The sequence below is a fragment of the Micromys minutus genome (assembly GCF_963924665.1).
Source record: "Micromys minutus genome assembly, chromosome: 1".
NCBI classification, from domain to species: Eukaryota; Metazoa; Chordata; class Mammalia; order Rodentia; family Muridae; genus Micromys; species Micromys minutus.
The window spans coordinates 35,414,318-35,441,684 of NC_137969.1; the positions used below are offsets into that span (position 1 = coordinate 35,414,318).

General features: G+C 36.2%; 1 protein-coding gene across 2 annotated transcripts in view; it reads right to left on the reverse strand.

Annotated features, from left to right (window-relative positions):
• The window catches only part of ZPBP (zona pellucida binding protein), a gene marked incomplete at both ends in the record, with an annotated part of 130,875 nt that overhangs the window by 8,607 nt on the left and 94,901 nt on the right, over positions 1-27,367 (reverse strand). For both annotated transcript variants that reach the window (XM_080926081.1, XM_080926080.1), the window contains one exon: positions 15,612-15,789. In XM_080926081.1, the coding sequence (XP_080782207.1) occupies positions 15,612-15,789 (178 nt within the window). The remainder of the gene's footprint in view (positions 1-15,611; positions 15,790-27,367) is intronic.

Below are 27,367 nucleotides of genomic sequence, written 5' to 3' on the forward strand. Positions count from 1 at the left end.
AGGATAGCAGGGTCAAAGAAGAAATAAAGAAAGAAATTAAGGACTTTCTAGAATTCAACGAAAATGATAACACAACATACCCAAACCTATGGGATGCAATGAAAGCAGTATTGAGAGGAAAACTCATAGCCCTAAGTGCTTCCAAGAAGAAACTGGAGAGAGCCCACATCAGCAACCAGACAGCACAGCTAAAAGCCCTAGAACAAAAGGAAGCAGAAATACCCAAAAAGAGTAGACGGCAAGAAATAATCAAAATTAGGGCAGAAATAGACCAAATAGAAACAAAAAAAAAACATTGAAAAAATCAACAAAACAAAGAGTTGGTTCTTTGAGAAAATCAACAAGATTGATAAACCCCTAGCCAGACTAACTAAAGGGCAAAGAGAGAGTATCCAAATTAACAAAATCAGAAAGGAAAGTGGTGACATAACAACTGAAACTAAGGAAATTCAAGAAATCATCAGATCCTACTACAAAAACTTATACTCCACAAAATTGGAAAATCTGGAGGAAATGGACGAATTCCTAGACAGATACAAGGTCCCAAAGTTTAACCAGGACCAAGTAAACCATCTAAATAACCCTATAACACCTAAAGAAATAGAAGTCATCAAAAGCCTCCCAACCAAAAAAAGCCCAGGTCCAGACGGGTTCAGTGCAGAATTTTATCAGACATTTATTGGGGATATAACACCAATATTCGCCAAACTATTCCAAAAGATAGAATCAGATGGAATATTACCCAACTCATTTTTTGAGGCTACAATAACCCTCGTACCTAAGCCACACAAAGACCCTACAAGGAAAGAGAACTTCAGACCAATCTCACTTATGAACATTGATGCAAAAATCCTCAACAAAATCCTTGCAAACCGAATCCAAGAACACATCAAAATGATCATTCATCATGACCAAGTAGGCTTCATCCCTGGGATGCAGGGATGGTTTAACATAAGGAAATCCATCAATGTAATCCACCATATAAACAAACTTAAAGGCCAAAATCACATGGTCATCTCACTAGATGCTGAGAAAGCATTCGACAAAATCCAACACCCCTTCAATGTTAAAAGTCCTGGAAAGAACAGGAATCCAAGGCCCATACTTAAACATAATAAAAGCAATATACAGCAAACCAACAGCCAACATCAAACTTAATGGCGAGAAACTTGAAGCAATCCCACTAAAATCAGGGACTCGACAAGGCTGCCCACTCTCTCCCTACCTATTCAACATAGTACTGGAAGTCCTGGCTGGAGCAATTAGACAGCAAAAGGAGATCAAGGGGATACAAATCGGAAAGAAGAGATAAAAACATCACTCTTTGCCGATGACATGATAGTGTACTTCAGTGACAATTCAACCAGCAAACTCCTATAGCTGATAAACAAGTTCAGCAAAGTGGCGGGATACAAAATTAACTCAAACAAATCAGTAGCCTTCCTATACTCAAAGGACAAACATGTGGAGAAAGAAATTAGGGAAAAGGTACCCTTCACAATCGTTACAAAAACTATGCAATACCTTGGTGTGACTCTAACTAAGGAAGTGAAGGACCTGTATGACAAGAACTTCAAACCTCTAAAGAAAGAAATTGAGGAGGATCTCAGAAAATGGAAAGATCTCCCATGCTCATGGATTGGAAAGATCAACATCTTAAAAATGGCCATCCTACCAAAAGCAATCTACAGATTCAATGCAATCCCCATCAAAATTCCAACCCAGTTCTTCATGGAATTGGAAAGATCAATGTGCAATTTCATATGGAATAACAAAAGACCTAGAATAGCGAAATCCATTCTCAACAACAAGAAAACATCTGCGGGAATCACTATCCCTGACCTCAAGCTATATTACAAGGCAATTGTGCTGAAAACTGCATGGTACTGGTACAGAAATAGGCAAGTGGATCAATGGAATAGAATAGAAGATCCAAAAATGAGCCCTCATGTATATGGTCACCTGATTTTTGACAAAGGAGCAGTAAACATTCAATGGAAAAAAAGACAGCCTATTCAACAATTGTGCTGGTCCAACTGGCACTCAACATGCAAAAGAATGAAAATAGACCCGTTCTTATCTCCTTGTACAAAGCTCAAGTGTAAGTGGATTAAAGATCTCCACATTAAACCAGATACACTGGAACTATTAGATGAGAAAGTAGGGAAAACCTTAGAACACATAGGCACAGGAGAAAATTTCCTGAACAAAACACCAATGGCTCAAGCTCTAAGGTCAAAGATTAACAAATGGGACTTAATGAGATTGCAAAGTTTCTGTAAGGCTAAGGACATCGTCAAGAAAACAAAACGGCAACCAACAGAATGGGAAAAGATCTTTACCAACACCACATCAGATAGAGGCCTAATATCCAAGGTGTACAAGGAACTCAAAAAGCTAGACACCAGAGAATCAAATAACCCTATTAAAAAATGGGGTACAGAGCTAAACAAATCATTTTCAGTTGAGGAACACCGAATGGCCGAAAAATATCTGAGGAAGTGCTCGACATCCTTAGCCATCAGGGAAATGCAAATCAAAACAACCCTAAGATTCCACCTCACACCAGTTAGATTGGCCAAGATCCAAAACTCAGATTACAGCAGATGCTGGTGAGGCTGCGGAGAAATAGGAACACTTCTCCACTGTTGGTGGGGTTGCAAGCTAATACAACCACTCTGGAAATCTGTCTGGCGATACCTCAGAAATTGGATATAGTACTACCTGAAGACCCAGCTATTCCACTTCTGGGCATATACCCCAGAGACACTTTAATACACAACAAAGATATATGCAGCACAATGTTCATAGCGGCTCTATTTATAATAGCCAGAAGCTGGAAGGAACCCAGATGTCCTTCAGAAGACGAATGGATACAAAAATTGTGGTACATATACACAATGGAATACTACTCAGCCACCAGAAACAATGACTTAACCAAATTCTTAAGAAAATGGCTGCATCTAGAGAAGATCATCCTGAGTGAGATAACCCAGTCACAAAAGAACAGACATAATATGCAGTCACTGATAGTGGGATGCTAATCCCAGAGGCTTGCACTCCCCCAGAAACAACTCACAGACTGTATGAAGTCCAAGAAATAAAGAAAACAAAAACTATACATATATTCACAAAACAAGAACACTTTGACTATTTCCATGTTGCGTTTTGTTTTGCATGTACTTTACGCTTATTGCAACTAGTACGTTTTCAATGCATACTGTCAAGCCCTTAAAAAAAATCAAGTACTGACTAAAAAACATATTCACATGGTTTTATGTAAAATTTATTTTAATGTCTGAAAAAACAGTACTGACAAAAATGTATAATTTTAAGCAAAAAATGTTTAAAATCTTTACATTTATCTTTGTTTTGCAAAATAAAATCGTTTAAAAAAAAATCATCCACCATGATCAAGTACTCTTTATCTCAGAATGCAAAGGTGATTTCATATATGAAAATCCATCAATCTAATTCACCATATAAACAAATTAAAGGAAAAACACATAATCAGGATAGTTAATATAGTTTATACAATCCTATACAATGAAAGGACTTCTGGAGATATCACAATTCCTAACTTTAAGCTGTACTACAAAGCAATAGTAATAAAAACTGCATAGTATTAGTATAGAAACAGACAGATAGATCAATAGACTCAAAACAAATATCCTGAAATAAACCCACCTTTCTATGGGCACTTAATGTTGAAAAAGAACAGAAAACTATACAATGGGGAAAAAGTATTTTTTACAAATGGTGCTAGTGTAACCGGATGCATACATGCAGAATAATGCAAACAGATCAAATTTGACACCCTGCACAAAATTCAAGTCTCAGTGGATCAAAGACACTGACATAAAATCAGATACACTAAATCTAATAGAACAGAAAGTGTGGAATAACCTTGAACACATTGGTACTGAAGACATCTTCCTGAACAAACACTAATGACTCAGGTGCCAAAGTCAATAACTGATGAATGGGACCTCATGAAACTTAAGTTTCCAAAAAGCAAAGGACATTATAAAAATGTTAAAATGTCAGATTACAGATTGAAAAAAGATTTTCACTAACCTTACACCTGATTAGGAGCTAATATCTGAATTATATAAAGAACTCAAGAAATTAGACACAAACAAACCAAATAACCCAGTTAAAAAATGGCATACAGAACTAAACAAAATCCTCAAAAGAGGAATCTCAAATGTGAAGCGCTTAAAGAAATGTTCAACCTCCTTATTCATCAGGAAAAATGCAAATCAAAAGAACTCTGGGATTCCATCCTACCCCTACCAAAATGGCTAAGATCAAAACTTGCAAACTTGTACAATCACGTTGTAAATCAATTTGGCAGTTTCTCAGAAAACTGTGGATACCTACCTATACCATTCCTGGACAAATACTCAAAAGATGATCTACCATCCAACAAACATACTTGCTCAACTATGTTCTTAGCAGCATTATTTGTAATAGCCAGAAACTGTAAGCAATGTAGTTGTCCCTCAGTTGAAGAATGGCTAAAGAAGATATAGTACATATACACAATAGGACACTGTTCTACTATTCAAAACAAAGACACCATGAATTTTGCAGGTGAATGGATGGAACTTGAGAATGTCATCCTGAATGAGATAACCCAGAACCAGGGAAATATGTGTAGTATGCGCTTACTTATAAGTAGACAATAGCCATAAAGTGCAGGATAACCATGCTACAATCCAAAGAAACTCGGTAATAAGGAGGTTCCAAAGGAGGATGCACAAATCTTACTCAAAAGGGGAAACTAGTCATTGGAGGGTAGGAGAGGGAGTGAGGAAGGAAAGGGGGATGGTGATCAGCTGTATGGAGAAAGGGGGCAAGAGAGGGCTGGGAGTGAGAATGGGGGTGGGGGTTGAAGGCCTGGAGTGGTGGGGATGAGGGAAACAGGAAGGCTATGGGGTTGAGTTTCCTACCAGAGGGGCATATATAGAGACTGAACTGACCACCTCCTGTAGCCAGGCAGGACTTCCAGAGGAGGGACATGGACATTAACAAAAACTTCAACCCAAAAATTGTCTTGATTATGAGACGTGCAGTGATGAAAATGGAAGAGAAACTGAGGGGACAGCAAACCAAGGACTGCCCCAATTTGAGACATATCCCATGTGAAACAGCCTATCCCTGACACTATTAATGATGCTCGCTGTGCTTGCAGAAACCTACCATAACTTTCCTGAGAAACTTCATCCAGAAGTTGAATGAGGCAGATGCGAAGACCCACAGCCAAATATCAGACAATGTTTCAGTGTCTAGTGGGAGAGTGAGGCATAGAATTGAGGAAGCCGGGGGGGGGCGTCAAGAACACCACAAGAAGACCTGGGTCCATGGGAGTTCACAGAGACTGAGCCACCAACTAGGGGGTATACAGGGGCTGGACCTAGGCATCCTATATATTTGTAGCAAATGTGCAGCTCTGTCTTCATATAGAACCCCTAACAAGTGGAGCATGGGTTGCCTCAGTCTCAGGGTAAAGAGGAAGCCCATCAAATAAGAGATTATCTTTGTTAACTATAAATCTTACAAAATATTAATATCCAGAATTTATTTACAACAAGCCCATTTGAAAAACGTGTCTGGAATCTGAACAGAGTTCTTAAAAGAAGAAATAGAATGTGGTTGAGAAATAACTCAAAAAAGCTTATGAACCCTAGCAGTTCAAACAACTCTGAGATTTCCTTTCACCACAGTCAGAGTGACATAAATCAACAAAACATGGAAAAAGGAATGATGGAGGGTATGTGAGACAAACAGAACCCTCATTTTTTGATTTTACAATTGCAAACTAGTACAGCTACTGAAAAAACAGCATGGAAAATTCTCAAAAAGCAAAAAACAGAGCTACCATATGATACAGCCAGAAACTTCTGATATTCGGCCAAAGGACTCCACATCCTAATGCATAGATACTTAGTCATCTGTGTTTACTGCTGCTCTATTCACAATGGCAAGGAAATGGAAGCAACCAAAAGTTCTAAGAGGTGGATGCATAATGAAAACGTGGTATATATAGTACTGTTCATCTATAAAGAAAATGAAATCATGACCTTCACAGGTAAATGGACAGAACTAGAAAAGATCATATTAAGTATGATAACTCAGACCCAGAAAGACAAACACCACATTTTTTTGTACTAGAGGCTCTTAGAGACAACTCTTGAGATAAGAGTAACAACATACACAAGGAAAGTAAAAGGGGACGATTACTGGGGTAGGGTGACTAGGAAGAACAGAGATGGACACAACAGCATACAAAGATATGACTGGGAATGGGAAGAGAGGGTGTTAATTAGGAAAAGGGAAGGAGATAAATATAGGAGGGATGACAGGAACTAAAACCAAGTAAGGGTGTTATAAAAAGACATAAGGATTTTACTCTTAACTATCAATAATAATAATAACAATAATAATACATTTAGGTCTATGTAAAGACATGAATGTACAGTTTGAAGATTTTTTTCCTCATTTGGGCTGACAATGCTCCTTCCAAGAGCCAAAGATCAACTAAAAAAACCCAACCACCAGACATGAAAAATCCTTTTATTTTTTATTTTTTATTTCATTATTGAAAGTAGATTCTAATACATCCCGACTACAGTTTTCCCCTCTCTCTTCTCCTCCCAGCTCCACTCCCCATCTCTTTTCTCCCCATATGTACTACGTCTCCATTTTCCTTCAGAAAAGAGCAGGCCTCTATGAAACATCAACCAAATATGACAAAACATGTTACAGGAAGACAGGAAAAAGCCCCTCATGTTGAGGACAGACAAGGAACCAATGGGAAGAAAAGTCACAGGAGACAATAAGAATCAGAGATAGTCCTGCCCCCACTGCTATGAGTCCCACAGAAACAGCAGACTAACAGCCATAGCATCCACACAGCGGACTTGTTGCAGAGGCTTGCAGGTCCTGTGCTTGCTGCATCCATCGCTGTGCACCATACAAGCCCTGCTTAGTTCCTTAGGTGGACCACGTTTTCCTGATGCCTTCCATCCCCTCTGAATCCTACAATCTTTCCTCCCCTTCTTTTGATTTGTTAGTAAGGGTTGTGCAAGTGAATCTCCAAACATTATAGGCTATTGCCCTTGGTTAACCCCAGAAATCAAATGTTTATAAACAAGGAGCAGAGGACCCTGGCTAGAACGGATATGAAAGCTTCTTCTCTGCCAAAATGCAACACCGACATACGTACCCAACTATGACATCTCTGAATAACAACAACCAATATAGCACAATAACACAAAAGAGAGTAGTGGCTTTAAGCAACAACCATATAACTGGACTCAAGACCAAGAGTTTCTAGAAACCATGCCTAAAAATGTACTGGAAATCTAGCCAACTATCCAAGGCTAGTGAAATCACAGAACTCAAAGGAGATCCCACAACCACTACTTTGTAAAAGCAGCACAAGTCCCAACTACCTAAATATTTGATATTACACTCACCCCTTATAAAAAGTAAACTTTTGACAGGTGGAGATCGTTACAAAAAACTACAGACAATCAATATGCAGATTTGTAGAGCCTGGTCCCAATAGATCTACCTACCAAATACTCCTGCACCTAAGACATTAAAAGAGAGGGTAGGAAGGCTATAAGAGCCAGCCAGATCAGGGAATTTGCTGTGAGGTTGTGTCTCCTAGTAACATTAGAAGCCAACATGAGTGCCCAAACTTAAACCAATGGACATGCCACACTGGATGATAAAAAGCCCACCAAGGCCTCAACCATACACAAAAATTCTGTAGGTATCTGAAGAAAGCTGGGAGCTTACTATAGAAGAGCATACAAATTGCTTGTCCGGTGTCAATTTAAGATGAGCCCTGAAAACAAGTATGTTCAATCACAAGTAACATTAAGCAGATTGAGCAGATTATCAATAATATATTTATGGAAGGGTTTGAAGAAGCAAAAGGCAATTATAATGTGGGAAAACGGGCTGTCCCTGACTCTTTGGTCTACTTGTGGGACATTTTTCCTCCTACTTGGCTGCCTTGTCCATCTTTGGGGTGGTGATACATCCCTGGTCTTATTGTAGCTTGTTCTGCTGTGTTTGGTTAATGTCCCTGGGAGGCTTGCTTTTCTTTGAGGGGAGGTGGATAGGAGGTGGATTTGCTGGAGAGGGAAGGCAATAAAAAGAGACTGGGAGAACAGAAAGGAGGGACAACTCTTTGGGATTCAATATATGAGAAGAATAAGTAAAATAAGATTAAATAAAAATATTTACCAATGTAAGTAGCTGGATTCTCAAAGATGAAATGCAAATGTCTAAGAAACACCTAAAAATGGTCAACAGCCTGAGCCCTCTGTGAAATATAAATTAAAACTGCTTTTGGCCTCTTCTTAGCCTAATCAGAATGACCAAGATTTCTTTTAAATGAATGCAAGGAAAGAGGAACACTTACTCAGTGCTTCAGGGTGGGGTACAAACTGCTAGAGCCACTGTGCCAATCAGTGTGGAGATTTCCAAAAAAGATAAAAAAAGGTATGTCCAGAATCTGGCCCTGGAATTTCTGTTTAAAACTATAGCTGTTAGGAGCACCACTGTCTATCCCTGTACAGTGACTCTGCTCAGACTCTCTTAATTTATGTTTTTAGCATATGATATAGAAGCTTTCCACATGCTATTTACATACACCTTTAATATTACTTACAACACCACAATCCACAATACTATCTTTCATCTTTTTCTATTTGTAGTATCTTTTCATAAACAAAATTAATTAATCTCAATGGAGCTAAAGTATATTTACTAATGTCATAGTTATTCTGTTAGATTTTTTTAAAGAATGACCTAGCTAATTCCGATGACATATATTTGATGTTAGATTCTAATATATTTACAGTTTTCCTGGAATATTTAGGTCTGCAAACTTCACATATGGTGTTTAGATGCTTGTTAAAAATGTTATTTTGTATAACTTAAATTTTATGGTTAAATACCCCCAAATTTAAAGCCACTGGGTTTTCTTTATAATTTATTCTTTAAACATTGTTTAGTGGTTTTCTGTATATGCAGTTATACTTCTTGCTAAAGTCTATTTCATCAATAACAACACACTTTCTCGCTCCTATGATTTTATATATATATATAATATATCTAGCCTTTGATATTTTTCATTAGATACTCTGTATTTACATTTGAGATGTTATCCCTTTACCCCACTCCCTTTCTCCCCCCACCTCCAGTTGCCTTCACAAAGGTGCACTCACTCCCTTCTGATCCCCCTCCATCCATTGCCAAGTCACACCCCTGCATTGGGACATTGTGCCCTCTCTGGACCAAAAGCCTCTTCTAACACTGATGCCACTACCACATCTGCAGTCTTTGATTTTCTACCTTTGGTATTTCTGTATTTAAAGAAGCATCTATTACAACTAGCCGAGTATTTATTGGCTTGGGTTTTGTTAGTTAAATCTCCATTTTTTTCTATATAATTGAAGTAGTCTATTTGAGCTAACTGAATCTAAAATGATGACTTTAAGTAGAGACTGTTCTGTTCCAGTGAGTGTGCATGCAGACTTGTCATCCACTACATTGACAGCTCTTGTTACTTTAAATATTGTGCATATAATTGTTATTTATACATTATTTAGATGGTTTTAGTTGTTGGCATAAAGAATAGTCATATCAGTCTTATTTACAATGCAGTATAAATCATTACATCCACAAATAGCTGAACCTTAAAGCATAACAATTCTTTTTCTTCTTGCTATTACTGATACATGGCCAAATATTTGACCTCTGCATATTTTTTTTGAGCTGAGAACATTTTATTTTTATTATTTTTTTAACAACTTTATTTTACAAAACAAAGATAAATGCATATTTTAAGCTACACAGAGTATTTTATTTTTTAGTACTTATGTTAGTGTGTATATTTTCTCTTTTAAATTTTTGGCCTTTTGCATTTCGGTAATTATTTCTGATTACTTGAATAATTAATATTTATTTTAGTGTATGCCTAGAAAAAATTTTCTGATATACTATTTGTTCAGATGTATTTTTATTGTGCCATAACCTTTGAAACATATTTCCATTGGTTAAAGTATTCTAATTGACTGTTATCTTATTTCCATTTATCAATACATCAGTCCTGGCTTCAGTATTGACAATCACAGTTTTTTTTTTCCAGGCTCCTTGCTCCCAAAACCTCATGCCCTGACACAGAATGTAAAATGTTTGTGTTTTAATTCATTCTTCAGTGCTCTAAGCAAGAGATTCAACTGTTCTAAGTTTTCACATAATAGTCAGGATTTCCATATCATAATCAGAATAGATATTATTTCTTTTAAATTTTAGAGTTTTACCCAGGAAGGCTTGTTATATTACTAATGCTTTAAAATATTTAGAGCATTTTCATCCCATGTTAGTCAAATTATGTTTTCACACAACATGGTTTTTTGGAACAAAATGTATCTTTTAAAAGAAAATCCAGGCAATACATTCTGTCCCATCATATGGTGACACATGCAATGGCAGTAATTTTTCAACTTATATTTTCTCAAGAATATAATAATCAAAGGGGAGAAAGAGGTTTTTGTGGTTTTAATTTTATTTCACACAGAAGCAGAATTTCTTAAGTACATTGAATGAAGGAGAGCTAGGAACATATTTTTCTGCCCCTAATCTTCAGTGTAAAGGTTTTTAAGTGTTCAGGGATACATGAGTATGATAAATTCATAGATCCTAAAAGATTTTATTTAAAACAACTGTACCTGCTGAAAAAAATCACTTTTAGTGCCCAATCACTATATCATTCAGAAGCACAATTTATTAATAAAGACATCTAAAGATAATTAAATATTCTAACCCATGAGCAAGTCACTGAAATAAGTCTGCTCTTTATAAGAGATATCAATATAGATATAATTTGACCCAAAAGTTTCTACAACACCTAGTGCTTTTATAGAAAAAACACAAAAAGAAACAAATAAATGTTATGGAGACATTAGCTGAAAAGTCACTGAAGAATTCTAAAAAATTAACCATATTAAAACTTACAGATGTCTCCTTTCCTACTCACAATGAGTTTGTAACCTTCCCTGTTCCCTTCAATGCCTTTCCTACACTCTGGCCAGCTAAGAGTATCCTAACTTTCTAACTTTCTAGCTACAGTGAAGCTTAAGTCTTTGACGCACATTCATATTCCTAGTTCAAAAATTTTAGACAGATGCAAGGATTTAGCTTATCTTCATTTGCTACTGAATAAAATATAAGCATACATGTAATTAAAGAGGTAAACTGCTATGCTGTGCATTCCCTGTGTAGTATCCTTACATTCTTATCAGCGTCCCAGTGGGACATTCATAACTATCATTATCAAGAGCTCATCATTAGCCTCTAGAAGCCTATATATTTGTGCCACATATCCTATGATTTGTTTTTAATAATTTTGCCAAATTTCTTAAGTTTAAACAGAGACAATAAATTATAAGGTTAACTCTAAGGAAACTGAAGGAAAAAGAAGCCACTATTGTTTGTAAATGTTATAATCCAGAAGAACAAGAAGAGAAAAAATGACTCTGTGGACTTCTTAAAGTCTTAAGTAAAAAAAAAAAAAAAAAAAAAAAAAAAAAAAGAACAGTAGAATAAAAAATAAAGTGGCTCAGATCCTGAAACAAAGTCAAAGTCATTAAAACAACATGACAAAAAAATAAATCAAGTACTTTCTCCAAAAGGAAAAGCTGCTGGAAACTATAGTAGCAGGCCAAGTCTTCTGAACACTGCACAATCCCCAATAAACTGACCTGCCATACAACCCACTATACTACTCCAGGGCATCCATCCAAAGAACTTTAAACCCTACTACAATATTTCCTTAACATCATTTTCTTGTCCATTGCTGCTCCATTCTGAATACATAGGAAATACAACCATTCTCAATGGACACCAACAGATGAAAGGATAAAGAAACTAGTATACAAAATAAAATTGTTTGGCTGATGAGAAAAGTGAAATTATAGGGTAATGAGTGGAATTTGAACTCAAGCCCAGAATAGCAAACTTTACATGTTCTCTCTCGTGTATGAATCTTGGACTCAACTTCATTTCATGTGCTTAATTTGACAGTGTAATAGTACAAATGGAGCCCAAGAAATGAGGAGGGTCTGACACGTGTCTCATGGGGATGCATTGAGCAAGGAAGAAGAGTACAGTGTTAGTACAATAAAAAATAAAGAGGTTTAATACTTGGGACAAAAAGGCTTAAGAAGGTTGAGATGCAAGAGAGTGGAGACTAAGTGTGGACAGCTTTTAGGGTCTCTTGGCAGGAATTTGAGTTTAGGCTAGAACTAAGAAGTGAGCTTCAGCAAGAACATGACTTTGGCCGAGGACAGGGAAATAGGCTCAGATACTGTGGTCATTCTGATAAGCCCTTAAAAACAGATATCAGGGGACTTTGTTTATTGTCTTGCTTGTTCCCTCAACCTAAAACTGACCTTATTATTTGCATGTAATTAAAATGTTATAAAAGCAGACTAGGAAAAAATAAATTCAACTCAGCCTCAGAACTGGCTGAGGTCATGCTACAATGTTGTCTAATTGCCTTTTTCTTTTTAATCCTTGCTCCTGCCCTGGAGAAACTGTTGACTGACTGAGCTGGCTTGGTCACCTAAGAGCAGGGATACGGTTAACCAGAAGAAAGGGTACGTGAAAACCCAAATAGAAACATACTCAAATTCGCCTATAAAACAGAAATGGAAAGAGTTCTTACAAACTCTTATATAAAATCAGTATTTCCCTGATATAAGGATCAAAGAATGACATAAAAAACAGAAAAAAGAAAATATAGACTAATCTATGCTTATCATGCACACTGTGGAATTTGATTCAGCTATAAAGGTAAGTTATGAAAATTTCAAAAAAAAATGATTGAACTGGAAAAATACACAGTGAGCAAGGTAACATAAGTCTGGAAAATCAATGCTGCATATTTCTAGCATATATGGATTAGAGCTTAGAATTTTTATATTATTGACTAAACAGGAATGTCTGCAGAGACATGAAAGTGATAAAGGTGCAGCAATGTCACAGCTGTTATGTGGGTCACCAATAAATATTAGTTGGATCTGTGGTCTGCTCTGTAAACATGAGTTTATAGTTAGCATTACAGAAAGAGGTATAAGACCAAGACTTAGGAAGTCATAGGCAGTAGGAGTGAGTCTACTACTCTTGTTTTACTAAATGAATATAGTAACAAAAAACATTTATGCTTATATCCATAGACTAGTGCTGGCCTCAGACTAGATCAAAGCAACCTCTCTTAGCAGCTAATGGTGCAACTTAGGAATGAAGAGCTGAGAACAGCTGAATGTTCAGCATTAAAGAAGATGTGACTCCCATATCATTTCCTCCAAGCTCAAGGAACACAGAAAAGGGGCTAGAAAAAATAGCTTTAAGACAAGGTTGTGAAATGCTGTCTAATAGGTATTAGTTGTTTACACGACTGAAGCATTTATGAACTCACAGCAGCTGTAGCTGATTACATAGGCTCTACATAAGACTAAACCAGAAAATATACAGTCTATCATGGGGCAGGGGCTCCTTGAGCCCCACTCTACCCAGACGAGTTAAGGGTAATAGAGAATTGGAGAAAGGAAATCACTGTCTTCAATGATGTAACAAGTGTTGAGTTGTCCATATTCCATTTGATAGCTTCACATCCATGTCCACTCAGCTATCCTTGATGAGTTTTTCTTTATATATGACTTGTGATTGTTCTCTTGGTACTTTAAATATTCTGCCCAAGTCCTGGTTTTATGCCTTTATGACACAAGTCAAGAATTTGGAAAAACAAGAGCAAAACAAGCAAAACTGTAGTAGATGGCAAGGAGTAAAAAAATTCAGAACAACAATTAAGAAGTTAATGTTAAAACACAGTACAAGTGATCAAGTACAAATCTAAGAGCTGGGTCTGTTAGAAGATAAACAAATTAAACAGACTCTTTGCCTAATTAGCCATAGGAGAAAACCCACATCAACACAATGAGAGATAAAAAGGGAAACATTACAACTGACACTAAAAAGATTCAAAATATTTTGATCAAATACTTTAAAAACCTATAATTAATTAAGTTAGTAATTCTAAAATGAATAGTGTTCATCTCACTTAAACCACCAAAGCTGAGAGAAGGTTAATAATTTAAACAGATACATTGACAAATAAGATCTTAACAGTGATACAAAGCTGGTCCAGGTGAATACACATCAGAATTCTACCAAACATTCCAAGAAGATCTACAATCAATACTTATTAAATTATTCAAAAAAGAAGGAAACAGGAGTTTTCCCAAATGCATCTACGTAGCTAGTATTAGCCTCCTAGAAACACACACATAAGGTAATTAGGCAAGCATCTCTGGATCAACATAGACTGAGGGGTCTTCAATAAAACACTTGAAAGACAAATATAGGAATGTATAAAAAGATTCTCCACCCTGACCAAGTTGGCTTCATCCCTGACATGCAAGGAATGGCTCTACATAGCTGTATAGTAATAAAAATGTTATGATATAAACAAAGAAACATCAAAAACATTTAGTGAATAATATGAAAATTCTAAGCCCTAATTCATATATGCTAGAAATATGCAGCATTGATTTTCCAGACTTATGTTACCTTTCTCACTGTGTATTTTTCTAGTTCAATCCATTTTTATGTTCACTTTAAATTACATAAAGTAGTAAGTCTATATGCATATATAAACATAATTGATTTAATTGAAATTGTATCACTTGGGGTGGCAATGTTCCCTGCCCAAACCATAGGCTAACAAAAACCCCAATGTTAGATGTGATAAACCTGCTCTGAAATTTTTGTTCAGAAGAATCCAGGAGACCTCTGAAACAGTATAGTCTATTGCTGTCACCCTAAGTCCCTTCTGGAATAAGAAGGTAGTACACTACTGCTTAAGACCCAACACTCCAGGCAAAGGATGTGGAGGAAACCTACTGTTGCCAGTTTGCTAAACCAGATCATTTCTAATTGCATTCTAAACAATTACCTTTATAGCCGCTGGTTAATGATGCTCTCACCCTTCATTAAGAAGCTTCTCTTTGCAGCTGATATACAAAATCATAGAAAGCCACAATTTACCTTAACACAAGGACATCCACAATTGGCAAAACAACCTCTGTGCTTAAGACCTGGGGAGCATTACAGAAGAGGGGCAGAAAAACTAGATGAACTGGAGGACCTGGACACCTACTGCAAGAGAGTTTCCTCATCATTTTAAAGGAGGACACAAGACGGGGAGTAAAGGGACTGAAACTGTGGGAAAGGATAGGAGAGAAGAAGTGAGTGGGAACTGAGATATATTGTGTAAAATTGTCAAAAATATAATAAAATATATTATTAAAACATTACAGTAGTTTTTCTTTATACATATTTAGAATATAGTTTTCCCAAATACATTATTTAAAATAAGTCTAAGAATATAGTTTTCCCAAATACATTATTTAAAATAAGTCTAAATATAAACGACAGTTTTAATGAAGACAAACATTCATTTAAACATAATTGTAGTAAATGAATTTCATCCATATAAACATGAAATGCAATTTATTACATACCACAGCACTCAGGGCACTTTGGATGCTTCAGGATGTTTATGCCATACCCTGGAAAGCAGCGGTTCACCCACACCATCTGCAGGGTTCCCTCAATGTAGTATATCTCAGGCAGCGGCTCCGCACGCTTGCCCAGGATTTCTACTTGCTGAATGAAGAATCTCTCTATGAGATTTTTAGCCTATATTAGGAATAAAATTTGGAATATTAATTAGTATGAGTTAATATAAATTTAGAACAAACAATGCAGAAAAAAGGTGTCTTTTTTCTTCAATTTATTAGCTATACATAACATGCAAAAAGAAAAGTCTACCCTTCTTGCAAACATTTTTGTCTCCAAACAGAAATGTCTCCAAATGCACATCTATTTATATTGTAGGAAGAAATAGTGTGTATTTAACAATTTTTGGTCCTTTTGTACTTTTAGTAGTTTACTGGTAGGCAACTGAGAAAAATTAAGTTAGCTATTAAAAACCAAAAACCCTTATAAAATTAAATTTACCTGTCTTAGTCAGAGTTTCTATTCCTGCACAAAATATCATGACCAAGAAGCAAGTTGGGGAGGAAAGGATTTATTCAGTTCACACTTCCATATCGTTGTTCATCACCAGAGGAAGTCAGGACTGGAACTCAAGCAGGTCATGAAGCAGGAGCTGATGCAGAAGCCATGGAAGGATGTCACTTACTGACTTGTTTCTCCTGACTTGCTCAGCCTGCTTTCTTATAGGATCCAGGTCTACCAGCCCAGGGATGGCACCACCCACAATGGGCTGGGCCCTCCCTCCTTGATCACTAGTTGAGAAAATGCCTTACAGCTGGATCTCATGGAGGCATTTCTTCAACTGAGGCTCCTTTCTCTGTGATAACTCCAGCTTGTGTCAAGTTGACACGAAACCAGCCAGTATATTACCTAATGTATTTGACAAATCACTAAGAAATGTTACTATGAAAGAAAATCAGGCTTAGAAACTAGATAAACTGTGATGAGTTCTGGCCCTATGTTATAAACTTGACTTAGAAAACAGTTAGGCATCATTTTGATAGATAATCACCCTGATACCTACAATACTGGTTCTGACTTGGCTGTTAAGAATAGGAGTGGGCTGTGTGTTCCTCTGTGGAGTCACAGCTCTACATGAAATACAAAATAAGTTCATGAATTCAACCCCACTGCAAAACAATTAGTTTCTTCTGCAACAAGAACATGTACCTCCAGTCTAGTCAGAAGCAAGGGTAACTGGGTACACTGCTTTTCAACCTCAACTTGTCTGACTACTTTGAATACCTTCTTGAGTATATTATTTCCATGAAAATCTGAGTGCTATTAAACTTTTTAAAATAAACATCTTATTTGTGATTGCTCAATTATTTACATTTCCACATATTTAATATTTTCTAATTTTAAAAACTCAATCCGATGACTTATTTCACTTTTTGCTTGGTCAACATAAATTTTGGTTAAGGAAGTACTTAAAGAACTAGTTACAAGGCCTGGAGAGTTAGTCCAGCAAAAGAGACTTGTATAGAGGACTTGCTTTCCATTCATAGCTCCCAATGTCAGCTCATTGCTTCCTGTAACTCCAGCTCCAAATATCTGAGAAGCTCTTCCAGTCCCCAGCACAGAGCGCACTTACAAACATGCCAGCGAAACACTTATACTTGTCCAATAGTTAATTATATACAATCTGATATCTAATTGCTTATATTTAAATGTGCTGCTACAATTCAAAGTGTAAGAAGACACTTATCATAATCGCTAAGAACCCTATGCAAAAAAAAGCAAATAAAGTCAACAACAGAGAAAAACCTCATGATCTAGACAGACCTAAGGTATCCTGACGGAACCAAATCACACGGCTTTCCTTATTCCCCTATAATAGTAATAGACAAACACTTTATCACTTAAACAAGTGGATAACAACTTCTGATACTAGTTATTCTGATTGTACATATTTTATGTTGAGTAGGGAATGCAAGTATAATTGTAAATATCTTTAAACAATTTAAATTATATAAAAACTATCACAAAAGTAACATTCTAATTTTCGATAACAAATACGACCGAGTGAACATCAGATCTCTTACTCTATACCTCTTATTCAGACCGCAAGTCTCCGTAGAACAGATAAATATATATGATAGCAAATTGCTTTACAATGCTCAGCTAGAAGCTATAGACAACAAAAGAAACCATTTCAACCCAATGTATGAAACAACTGCTTTGACAGAGAGAAGTCTGACAAATTATTTTAAATCCTGCAGTTTCTTTCATTAGACTTGTTAATAGGGAATAAAATTAGCTGAAAAGGCTTTCATAGTTGTGGTAGATTAGCTCACCAAACTTAGAAGGCAACATCTAAACAGGCAGCAAATACTAGACAAAGTCAGAATATGCAGGTTTTAATTTCACTAGGTACCACAAAGGATATATCTGTAAGACTAGTGGTTCTCAACCTTCTTAATGCTGCAACACTTTATATTAAATAAATTAATATTTGTGTTACTAATTCAAAACTGTAACTTTGCTATTATTATGAATATCTGTCATTTCTTATCATCTTATATGACCCCTGTGAAAAGGTCATTTGAGTTTTAAAGTGGTCATGGCCCACAGGTTAGGAACCACTGTATTAGACAATCATTTGAAAACTTTGGGTAACACATTACTTAACAATTTATGTGAGGGGTGTTCCTAGTCAGATTAAGGTCACACAAGTCAGAAGAACAAGGTAGATTCTCCACATCCTGTTGGTCGAGTGGAACCTTGTCACCAGAGAGAAAAACTAGTAAGGTAGTAGCAAAAGTTCAGAATCACAAACTCTTATTTGAGAATGGCAGGCTAACTAACTCCTCACCAGATTCTTATCCTGAAGCACTTAGCACCTCTGCTAAGAGGACCATGGTGGCTGGTCCCATATAGAAACAAAGAGCTCTTCATGTTGATAAGGTATGTAGATGGGCCCCTAGGGTTTAGCCAATAAGCCTCTCTTCCCAGGCATCCCTTCCTGCAAAGGGTATTTAATCTCTGGTTCACCCTGAGTAAGTTCTATGCGTAACATGAAAATACAGTTTGGACAAGCAAGGATTGTCTCTTGTCAAGGACCACTGTGGCAGAAGGCCTTTATCATACGGAGCTACACCCAAGTTTCCCACAGAAGGCCTCTCTGCACTCCTGGCACTTAGCCTGAACTAAGATGACTTACCATCTCAGGCCTCGCCCAGCCCCCTTACCTTCACTCCTCAACTCCTCAACCCCTTCAGGCTGCCAAGAAGCATGAGAACCACAGCCTCCATCCCAGTCCCCAACAGTTCTTACTTGGAGAAACATTGGCTGAGGCCCCTATATTAGGATGCATTTCGTCTCCCCTGAGCAGCATGTTGGCATGCCACCAGCCCAGCACCCTGGTGATAGCAAGGAAGGAGCATAGATAGCATCCCTGCCTTGTACCTCCCCAGGAGCATTCTGACACCCCAGTAGCAAGGCAAAATGCAGAACAACAGCCTCTTTTAACAATTCTCACACTCCCTCCATCTGATCCCCAAAACCCAACCCATTGTACCCTTTTGCATCCTATCACCTACTACTGCTTCCATGCCTCTGCCCACAACTGGGGCAATTTTTCACTGTCCATGAGAAGGCTATACCACCCAGAAGAACAGGAAGGCAGTCTCAGGCAGAGACTCACTGCTGAACCAGAAACCACACCAGCCACAAGAACTCTAGACAGGCAGACCACGCACAGACCTCTTCTACTCTTTCAATAACCTCCACACACCATCCACAATCCTCCCTCCACTTCTCATCACTATGCCCCACTCCCTAATGCCAGTGGAGACCACATGCATGACCAAGGGTCACACTAGCTACCAGAAGTCCAGCTCACAACTCGGTTGGAAATGCAATGCAGGCAGAACTGTAGTAGGCAAGTGAGCTTCCTAGGGATGGTTCACTGTTTTGCTGCAAAGGCTTGGCTGGCTGCAAAGGCTTCATCCCAGTGTTGCTTCTTACTACTGATATGCCCTCTCATGCTTGTCATTGCTCTACTCCTCATATGCCTGTGATGGTGTAATTGAGCATCAGGGAATCCTCATTACCTATATAGCCTGGTGTGCTACTTCCTGGGTGATAACCTACTCTGTTCAGCAAGTTTCCTGCAGATCAACATCAAGATGAATATTCTTGAAATAATGTTATTTAGATGAATTATGATTTTATGAAATTCCTAATTTAATTTAAGTAGTTTTAAGAAGTTACTTTGATTTAAATGATTTGGGCAAGTTAATGTAGTTGATAAAAGTTAAAATTAGAATCAAGAATAGAATGTGCCCATACCCCAAGACTTGCATAGGTTAGAAATAGGAGTATGCATTTCATGCATTAAGTATAAAGAAAAAGATAGATGAGAAATGTTTAGTTGAGTAAAAGTTTTCAAAAAAAGAATATGTAATCAATAATGCTGTTCTAAAGGTCCTTTGTCTAATGATTTTAACCTATTTCCGAAGAATATGTTTTTGTCATGATTTTAAAAAATACATAACTTGTGACTTCTATGAGGTAAATTTCTTCTTATCAGAAACAATGACTTAACCAAATTCTTAAGAAAATGGTTGCATCTAGAGAATATCATCCTGAGTAAGATAACCCAGTCAGAAAAGAACAGACATAATATGCAGTCACTGATAGTGGGATGCTAACCCCAGAGGGCTCTGACTGCCCCAGAAACAACTCACAGACTGTGTGAAATTCAAGAAAAAAAAAAACCAAAAAACAAAAAATAAAAAAAAACATTATGCTCAATCCTTACACACCAAGAAAATGTTGACTAATTCCAGGTTACATCCTGTTTTACATGTACTTTTTGCTCATTGTAACTAGTAAGACCTTAATGCAGAGTATCAAACCTTAAAAAAAAAAAAGCCAAGCACTGACAAAAATGTATTCGTATACATTTATGCAAAAATGCTTAAAATTTGTTCTTTTATCTTTGTTTTTTAAAATAAAGTTAAAAAATAAATAAATAAATAAATAAAACTGTCCTTAGCCTTAAAAAAAAAAAAAAAAAAAAAAAAAAGAAACCTTGTCTTAAAGATACAAAAGGGCTAAGGAAAAATAAAGTTATTGGAGTCTGCTCTATGGAACTTTGCTTTATCACTAAAATATGCATGTCTGTCTGTCTGTATGTATGTATATATGTATGAATGTATGAATGAATGTATGTATATATGTATGTATATGTGTGAAATTGTTGGGTTTGCTTCCTCCAACAAGTGATTGTGTGTGTATATTTGTGTGTATGTGTGTGTGTATGTATATATGTACTATGTATGAATGTATGTGATTTCACCCCTTTCTTGATGACGCCAGGAAATTAAGTTCTGTTCCCTCAGAACTCTTCTGACTCCACACTGGACCCTCTTTGGCTTACTCTGTTGGGTCAAAGCTAGCCTTCAAAACTGCTGGACCAGAACAGGCTACCAGAACTCCAGGCTACAAAGACCAAAAAACTAGAGGAAAACAAATAAACAATCAACAACAACAAAACAAAGAAAACAATATCTAACAAAGACAAACTCAGAAATTGTCACCTATAATTATGATTGCCCCTAACCTAAATGTGTAGACACCAGTGTAAGAACATATACAATAACAGCCAGGATAATTGTCCTATTCCTGTTCAACTAGCTATCCTAATACAATGAGCCCTGAAAATTCCAACACAGCTGAAACACAAGAAAGAGACCCTAAAATCAACTTTATGAAGATGACAGAGTTTCTTAAATAGGAAATTTGAAAATTTCTTTAAAAGATTGAGAAAAAAGGCAATCAAAAATATCAGATAAAATGCATAAATCCCTTAAATAAAACCAAAAAGCAGGCAAGCAAACAAATAAATAGTTGAAGGAAACAAAGCTGTTTGAGAATGAAAACATAAAAATAAAAATAGAAGCATTAAGAAAAATCACAAATTGGGGCAAATTTGAAAATGAAAAATCTAGGTAAGCAAACAATAATTATACAAGCAGAATCACCAACAGAATATAAGAGACAGAAGAGCAACTAGGTGTTGAATACACAATAGAAGAAATAGATATGTAGGTCAAAGAAAATCCTAAATTTAAAACTTCCTAAAAAAACATTCAGGAATGCTGGGATACAATGAAAAGACCAAACATAAGAATAATAGAAATAGAAGGAAAATAATCCCAGTTCAGAGGCTCAGAAAATATTCAACAAAATCACAGAAGAAATTCCTAACCCAAAAAAGATATGCCTATAAAGATGCAGGAAAAATACAGTGCACTAAATAGACTGGACTACAGAAGAAAGTTCTCTTGCCACCTAGTATTCAAAATATTAAACACACAAAACAGAGACTATAAGAAGCTGCAAAGAAAAATACCAAGTAAATATAAAGGTAAACCTATCAGAAGTACACCTAATGCAATGAAGAGTCTAAAAGCCAGAACCGCCTAGACAGATATCCTGCAGACTCTAAAAGACCACAGATGCCAGCTAAAATTACTATACCCAGAAAAAGTTTCAATAACCATGAAAAATACAGATACTCCATATCTAGAGTATCAAACAAAATCCATTTACAAATTCAAACCTACAGAATATAATAGAAAGAAACTTCACTGGAGAAAGATATCTCCGCTCATGAAAGACAAGAAATAAATAATCTCACATCAGCAAAAGCCAAAATAAGGGAAGCAGACACATACAAACACTACCAACAACAACAACCACAATGAAAAATCACACTCCCTGACAAGGACATAGGCTATAATAATGGATCTGAAAAGAGCATCCTCCTGCTATATACTACAAACACACTTCAACATCAAAAATAGACATTATCCCAAAGGAAATGTTGGGGAAAAGATTTTCCAACCAAATAGAACTAAGAAATAGTCTGGTGTAGCCATTTTAATACCTAACAAAATAGAGACCAAACCAAATTAATCAAAAGAGAGAAGAACTATACTTCATACTCAAGGGAAAACCTCCAATGTAATGTTTCAATTATTAACATATTTGTCCCAAATCCATGGGAACCCATGTTTGTAATAGCTCAAATCACATATCAACCCTCACACATTAATAGTAGGAGACTTAAATACCCTACTCAAAATAATGGACAGGTCATCCATTCAAAAAATAAAGAAATACGAAAACTAATAGGTGTTATGGACAAAATGGATATAACACATAATAAAACATTTAACTCTAGCACAAAAGAATATATGTTTGTAGCACTTCACAGAACTTTCTTTAAAACTGATCATATACTCAATCAAAACTTAAGTATTCACAAAAAGAAAAAAAGTTGAAATAAACTATTGCATCTACCATGGACTAAATCTGGATTTTAATAACAACAGAAACAGAACATCTAGAAACAAATGGAAATTTAAAAACTCTCTAGTGGATGAGCACTGGGTCAAGGTAGAAATAAATAAATTAAAGACTTCCTGGAATTCAGTGACATGAAGGCAAAGCATGCCCAGATTTATGAGACACAGTGAAAACAGTGCTGAGAGGAAAGTTCATAGCACTAAGTGATTTCATAGAGAAATTAGAGAGATTTGGTACTAGCAACTTAATAGCATACCTGTAACTCTAGGAGAGAAAAAATGAACCTAAGAGTAGTAAATGGTGGCAAATAATCAAATTCAGAGCTGAATTAAATAAATTAGAAATAGATAGTAATATGAAGCATCATCAGAACTAAGAGCAGGTTCTCTTAGAAAATCAACAAGATAGACAAATGCTTAGCCAAACTTACTAAAAGACAGAAAGAGAATAACAAAATGAACAAAATCAAAAATGAAACAAGGAAAAAACAGACACAGAGGGAAATCAATGATTCATTAGGCTATACTTTTAAAATCTATAGTTCACAGAATTAGGAAATCTAAAAGAAATAGATAATTTTATCAATACCTAACATTTATCAAAGTTAGTCAAGATTAAATAAACAATTTAACTAGAACTATAATCCTTAAGGAAATAGAGCAGTCATACGAAGTCTCCTGACTAAAAAAATAAAAATAAAAATAAAATGAAGGAAGAAAAAGAAAAGCTTGTGAGGGCCAGATAGTTTCAGTTTAGTATAAAATTTTACCTCTTGAATAAAGAGATAATGCAAATAAAGCTCAAATTATTTTTCAAAGTAAAAAGGGAGATTTTGCTAAATTCATTTTGTGAGGCACTATTATACTAGTACCCAAACCACATAAGGATTTAAGAGAGAAAAGAGAATTACAGACCAATTTTCTTCATAAAAATAGATGCAAAAATACTCAAAATGCTTGCAAGACAAATTCAAGAACATACCAAAAAGATTATTCAAAATGATCAAGTAGGCTTCATCTGAGAAATGCAGGAGTAGTTCAACATATGAAAATGTGATAGTATAATCTACCATTTAAACTACATACATAATCATCATATCACATCCTAAAAAAGCCTTTGACAAAATTCAACACCCTTTTATGATAAAAAGTCTTGGAGATATCAGGGATGCAAGGAACATATATAAAACAATTAAGAAAATTCACAGCAAACCTACACTCAACATCAAATTAGAATTGAGAGCAATTCCACCAAATTAAAGAATAATTTATCAAATATCCCCATATCTATTTAATATAGTATTTGACATCCTAACTAGACCAATAGACAACCAAAGGAGATCAAGAGTATGCAAACTGGAGAGGAAGAAGTAGGAGTATCATTATTTGCAGATGATATAATAATATACAAAAGTGATCAAAAATTCTAATAAGGAACTTCTGCAGTTGATAAACACCTTCAGTGAAATGACTGCATATAAGATTAACTAACAAACCAAAAAAAAAAAAAACAAAACCACCAACAACAAACACCTCAGTAGCCTTCCTATATACAAATGACAAATAGACTAAGAAAGAAAATCAAGGAAAATACACCCTTCACAATAGCCACAAATAATATAAAATATCTTGGGATAACAATAAACAAGAAGGGGCTGAAGAGATGTCTCAGTGGTTAAGAGTAATGATGGTTCTTAATCCCAGTAACCACCTGAAATGATATCTGATGCCTTCTTCTGGTGTGTCTGAAAACAGCTACAGTGTGCTAATATATAATAAATAAATAGATAAATAAATAAATATTTTTATCTTAAAAAAACAATAACCAAGCAGGTAAAAACATGTATGACAATAATTTCAAGTCTTTGAAGAAAAAAAATGAAGAAGATATCAAAAGATGGAAAGATCTTCCATGCTCATGGATTAACATAGTAAAATTGGCAATCTTACCAATAAACAATTTACAGTTTCAATACAATTCCAACAAAATTCTTTACAGACCTTAAAAAGCAACTTGAACTTCAACTTCATATGGAAACAAACAAATAAAGGGATAGCTAAAAAAATCCTGTACAATAAAAGTACTTCTAGAAGTATTACCATCTCTGATTTCAAACTGTACTACAGAACTATAGCAATAAAAACTACATGATATTGGTCTAACACAGACAAGTTGATCAATGTAATCAAATCAAAGACACAGATATAAATCCACACACCTATGGGACATCTGATTTTTTATAAAGAATTCAGAATATATGTACAACAGAAGAAAGAAAGCAATTTCAACAAATGGTGCTCTTTTACTTGGATGTCAGCATGTAGAAGGATACAAGTAGATCAATATCCATCACCCAGCAAAAACTCAAGTCCAAGTGAATCAAATATTTGGCACAAAACCAAATATGCTGAATCCAAGAGGAGAAAAAGTGGAGAGATGCATGGCTCTCCCCAAAAAGGGGAAATAGAATATATTTCCGAGGTGGACTATGGGTGAGTGGGGGATGGAAACAGACAGAATTATGTGGAGAGAGGCTTGGAAGAAAAGAGTACTGGAAAAGGTGACTGGAACTGGGGTACATTTCAGGTATAATATGCAAAACTAGTACAATGAAAACTCCCGAGAGCCCGGCCCATCTGCCACTCCGACCGGCAGCTGCTAAAGGTTGAAAAACTGGTGAGTAGGAGATCTAGGCAGCCAGGGAGCAGAAAGATCTCTGCGGAGTGTGCACGGAAAGCGCACCCTCCGATCTGCCTGATACAGAGACCAGGAACAGAATGTAGGAAATTCTGTTCCCACCCTTCGACTCTGAGGCATAGAACAAGGCTCGGCCCATCTGCCACCTGGACCAGTGGAGATCCAGGGACACAGACCAGATACAAGGGAAAGGGAAGAACATATCACTGACAACAAGATGGCAAGAGGAAAGTGAAAGAGTATATCCCAAGGAAACCAAGACAACCTGGCAACACCAGAACCCAGCTCTCCCATAACAGCAAACATCAGAATGCCAAACACTCCAGAAAAAGAAGACGAAGACCTGAAATCATACCTCAAGATGCTGATAGAGATACTTAAACAAGAATGGGAGGAAAAGCAAAAAGATTCAGAAGCTTTTAAAGAGGAAACAAGAAAAACACTCAAAGAACTCAAAGAACTAGAGGGAAACAGAAACAGAGACAAAGTAATGGAAGAGGGAATTTAAAACAGAAATTGACACAATAAAGAAAACACTAAAAGAGATAACCCTAGAGGTAGAACACCTAAAAAAGAAATCAGGAGTCACAGAAGCAATAATTTCCAATAGATTACAAGAGATAAAAGAGAGAATCCCTGGGGCAGAAGACAACTTTGTAAACATAGAAAAAACAGCCAGAGAAGATGCAAAAAACAAAAAAGCTCCTAACCCAAAATGTCCAGGAAATCCAGGACACAATGAGAAGACCTAACCAAAGGATAATATGAATAGAAGAGGGAGAAGAGTATCAACTAAGAGGCACAGTAAATATCTTCAAGAAAATCGTAGAAGAAAACTTCCCTACCCTCAAGAATGAGATGACCATGAGCATAAAAGAAGACTTCAAAACTCCAAAAAGGTTGGACCAGAAAAGAAATACCTACCTACACATAACAGTAAAAACACCAAGTGCCCAAAGCAAAGAAAGAATACTAAAAGTAGTAAGGGAATAAGGTCAGGTAACATAGAAAGGCAGGCCAATCAGAACCACACCCGATTTCTAAACAGAGACTATGAAAGCTAGAAGAGCCTGGACAGACATCATACAGACCCTAAGAGAGCACAAGTGCCAGCCCAAGCTGCTATACCCAGCAAAACTATCAATCACCATAGATGGAGAGATGAAGATATTTCAAGACAAATCAAAATTTACACAATATCTGACCACAAACCCAGCCCAACAACGAATTATAGGTGGAAAACCCAATACAATGAGGGGAACTACATCCTAATAAAAACAAGAAAACTCCTAAGCAAGAAAACCAAAAGAAGTAAAAGACAGAGACACAAATCAGCCCACAAAAGCAATAATACCAAGAAACAGAAAGAACTATTCCTTGATATCTATTAACATAAATGGACTCAACTCCCCAATAAAGAGACATAGGCTATCAGACTGGATACATAAACAAAATCCAGCCTTTTGCTGCATACAGGAAACTCATCTCAGAGACAGAGACAGACACTATCTCAGAGTAAAAGGGTGGTAAAAAAACTTCCAAGCAAACAGCCCCAAGAAGCAAGCTGGAGTGGCTATTCTACTATCGAATAAAGTATATTTCCAACCAAAAGTTATAAAAAAGATAAGGAAGGACACTTTTTACTCATTACCAGGGAAATCTGTCAGGAGGAACTCTCAATCCTTAACATATATGATCCAAA